The following is a 4,137-nucleotide window of genomic DNA, read 5'->3' as shown; positions in this document are numbered from 1 at the left end:
TTAAACATACGTAGATCTGCATGATAAGATCACGTACTCTACGAAAGATGTACTCATGGTTCTGTGGTAAGAAACTGGCTTATTCTGATAAGTTTATGTATTATTACATATTAATCCACCATATAATAAATAGTACTGTTTCTGCAAACACATGTTCGTTAAATGACTGTACATGTCTAATCTTTCACCCATTTATGCCTAGTAGACTCTCCCATCCTTCTAAATTGGATCAATTAATTTCCCAAATTAGGGATGTCTAGTATATTTATTTCTTTATTTAGAATATTTCTTACATAAATTCCTGTAAGCAAAGTGCGCAGACACTGATGAGACGCCGCATGATGAGGCGCCTCATCTGGGTCTACGCTGTTTGCCAAGGCCTTTTCTCTAGACGCTAGTTTGAAGCATATATAAAGTTCACATAATTTATAGACAAGTAGCATACTTGGTTTACAAAAGGGAAAGATATTGAGTGATTAACATAAGACAACGCAGCGACTAACATCGACGAAAGGCGAAAGAAAAACTAGCTAAGAATTTAAGCAGTACTTTACAGGATCAAATAAGTTACCATAACTAAACTGTTTCCGTCACGTTAGTTATTAAGCACAATTCAATGACCCACGAGTATGAAATAAATTGAATTTACATCTTTCCTTTGCTGGATATTCCCATATTAGGATGATATCAATTTTCATTTACCGCCCTCGTCATATGTGGCATTTTATGTAAGTCACATACGATGTAGGTACTGGAGAATGACATGTAATAAACTCCATGTTTATATCTATATATATAACAGTTGATGGCTGCCCCGATGGCTGGACGGGGTACCAGGAGAGTTGCTACCACTTCAGTCATGACACTGAACCCTGGGAGCTCGCACAGGTCCAGTTGAAGCGATATAAGCAACATAACTAGATAGATTGAAATTTGTCTTTACGTTAAAAACTATATGAAATCATGTGAAATCATATTTATTATATCGGCCGATTCCTGCCATTTCGTTGTGGCATATGTGTTTCTCTATAGGCCGCCAAAATGGCATCTCGCCAGAACGAGCCGTACCACGTAACATTTAACATTTAAACGCGACCTCGTGTTTGTGGACTTCTTATGCGCAAACTTACAACATTAAAATATTTAAACAATACATTTTTATTTAACATTAATACGATAATTAAAAGCCCATTAACCCGCAAAATCCACAAATATTTCGTACACTAATTCGAAAAATAAAGTTAACACACTTAAAATCAATTTTGCTTATAGCGATAGCTAAAATTTCAACGCTAGATGTGGTGTGGTATCATAGATTTAACAAGATACCAAATGTTGTTGTTTTTTTCAGGAAAATGTATTCAACACATGTTCATGTACATAGTTAGTGTTCGTGTCTCGTATGAATAGACATCGTTGCGGGAAACTAAAATATTGTGCAACAAAAGAAATCAAACGAGCATTTGTATCACGTTAAAGCTATGTTGCCATACCACATCTAGCATTGAAATGTTGGATATTGCTATACGGAACACTGATTTTTTATTGGTTAACTTTATTTAACAAAATATTTTTGCAAATTCTTCGTTGATACTGAGTATTAATGAAAAATTAAAAATAACGAGATGGCAGTCTACATTTTGGCGTGTAGGTATCTATTATTTGGCGTTCGTACAGGTTTACACGGCGTTAAAACGACAACATTAATATAAATAAAATATTTTGCGTGGTCTCTTTTTGGGTGTCTTGGCGTTCTTGCGGATCTGTTGAGTATCGCAACAACAACAACACGTCAGCAGAACGAGAAAATAATAGGCACCAGAGTGAGAGTTATGTGTTTTGATGTCGCTCTGAGTGGCTTAACCCATTGATGCCTAACGTCTAGAAAAAAGGCCTCGGCAAACAGCGTAGACCCAGATAAGACGCCGCATAAAGCGGCGTCTCATCAGGGTCTGCGTTATTTGCGTAAGGAATTTCTGTAAGAAATATTCTAAATATAGAAATAGTTATACTAGACATCCCTAATTTGGGAAACAAATTGATCCAATTTAGAAGGATGGGAGAGTCTACTAGGCATAAATGGGTTAAACGTATCGTTATCTTGCTCCTACGTTGTCGGTTTGGTGATTTTGAGTAACGTTTACGGGCAAAATCGACTCCACATTTTGACGCTAAGTACCAGTATGTGTCGTATCGGTCGGTGTTATATCATAAAAGTGTGATGGCGCCCTGAAATCGCTCAAAAACTCGTGATCAATCTTGCAGAATATCTCAATTAAAACATATACATTTATACTTAAGCAGTATCGTTTTTGTTACGTAGATGGTTTGCAGAGATATGGGTGCACATCTGGTAGAGATTGAGTCCGCGGCAGAAAACAATTTCGTGACGAACGAGCTTCAGCGCAGACATGGTATAATGAAGCTGAATAGAATATTGTTACGCAGCGTTCCGTGTAAAGTGATAAATTCTAGGCTTAATGTAATGTGATTAATTCTCAATTACATTACTTAAAATCGTGTTAAATTTTAATGCTTAGCATTGAATGTGTCATGACGATAGCTGCAATTAAATAAAGGTTTATGTTGTGTTATCTTCTATATGTATTGTCGTACATTGCACTCAAAATTTAGCTACCTGCTCTAAAAATAAAGGATCTTGGATGATGATGGTGACTTTTCTTTGTGTCCTTGAAATATCACTGTGGTTCACAATGCCAATATGTTGTTAATGTTTGAAATTATTTCGCCAAAGAGCTCATTTACTCCTTCATATGCTGTAATGTGTGAATTGCAGATTAATTTAAACAAAGTATGTTGGCTGATAAATTTGACCTTATCAAAATTATACTGTTACAGCAACCAGTTGGATAGGTGCAAATGATTTGTTAATCGAAAATGAATGGCGATGGGCGTCTTCACACAATCGCATTACGTTTGCTAACTGGGCACCGCGTGAGCCTACGAATAGCAATGGCAATGAGAACTGTGCGGATATAAGAAACTTCGACTGGAAATGGAACGATGAACGTTGTGATTCGTCGCAAAATTATATCTGTGAAATGAGGTATGACTATTTTACATGTATGTTTTAAAGAATGTATGTTTATCCAAAATAAGCATCATCATTAATGCGTAAATACTCGAGAGACTGGATTGTAAAATGAAATGACACATGCATAGAATTATGTTATGTGCATAACAAGCGTTTCTGTATTCTTTAGGTATCTATTTCTACTTATTTTACGTGTTGCTTCAAATGATACTACATTCATGTTTATCTAATTTCAGTGTAGAGGCTGCAATTGTCGGATAGAAAAAGACTGCCCAGTGGCCTTTGTATTTCAGACTGAAGTATTTTGGTTGTTCGAATACTTAAAGAGTAAACATCTGTCAATGTATACATCTTCATTTTTAAAGAGGTAGTGTCGCTGGTTATATGGGTGTTGTTCCCGTGGACGTGTTTTTATTCTGAATTCCACACATTTTTGTACGTAAGTGGCACATTAGATGTGTTATTTTGTCAGATACGTAACTGTTGGGTACACTCCAAATAAATCAATCGTCTGGAAAACGTTAACAGTTGGGTGTGTGGCTATGGTTTAAGCTTTGTTTTGCTTTCAATCTCAATCAATCTTGATCATATCGTGCATAGCCAAATAATCTTGTACATGTATATCATTAACACTGTGGCGCATTAAATCATGTAATACTCTTTTTTTTAGGGGGGGGGGGGGGGGGGGTGAATTAAAAGGCAATATTTTCCCTTATGTTGCAGGTTATTATTGTAATGTGTGTCTGTGTGGCATTTATGTGTAGTCTTTCTGACATTGGGTAACATTTGTGCCAATGTATTTTGAAATCCTTTCATGTATGAGGAAATTTCAGTCTTGGACCTTGACGTTTGATCTTGACTGTAAAGGGGTCTTTTCACAGATTTTGGCATGTTTTGAAATTTGTCATTAAATGCTTTATATTGAAAAATGTAAACATTGAATACAAAAAGCTCCAGTTAAAAATCAAGAATACAATTTTTTTTAAAGAAAAAAAGGTAACCCTCAGCAGGGCTCGAACCACTGACCCCTGGAGTCCTGGAATAAAAAGTCTACCACTTAGACCACTCGGGCATTCTTACGA

At 36.1% G+C, this 4,137-nt stretch overlaps 1 protein-coding gene across 2 annotated transcripts in view; it reads left to right on the top strand.

The window, feature by feature from the left end:
• The window catches only part of LOC127855809 (perlucin-like protein), a 12,900-nt gene extending 9,499 nt beyond the window's left edge, over positions 1-3,401 (top strand). For both annotated transcript variants that reach the window (XM_052391622.1, XM_052391623.1), the window contains 4 exons: positions 803-888; positions 2,324-2,414; positions 2,860-3,067; positions 3,292-3,401. In XM_052391622.1, coding sequence (XP_052247582.1) covers positions 803-888; positions 2,324-2,414; positions 2,860-3,067; positions 3,292-3,316 — 410 coding nt within the window. In that variant the 3' untranslated portion in view covers positions 3,317-3,401. The remainder of the gene's footprint in view (positions 1-802; positions 889-2,323; positions 2,415-2,859; positions 3,068-3,291) is intronic.
• The last annotated feature ends 736 nt before the right edge of the window (positions 3,402-4,137 follow it).

This window comes from Dreissena polymorpha, chromosome 13 (assembly GCF_020536995.1).
Source record: "Dreissena polymorpha isolate Duluth1 chromosome 13, UMN_Dpol_1.0, whole genome shotgun sequence".
NCBI classification, from domain to species: Eukaryota; Metazoa; Mollusca; class Bivalvia; order Myida; family Dreissenidae; genus Dreissena; species Dreissena polymorpha.
The sequence above is the reverse complement of the archived record's forward strand: the minus strand, read 5'-3'. Positions and strand labels throughout refer to the sequence as shown.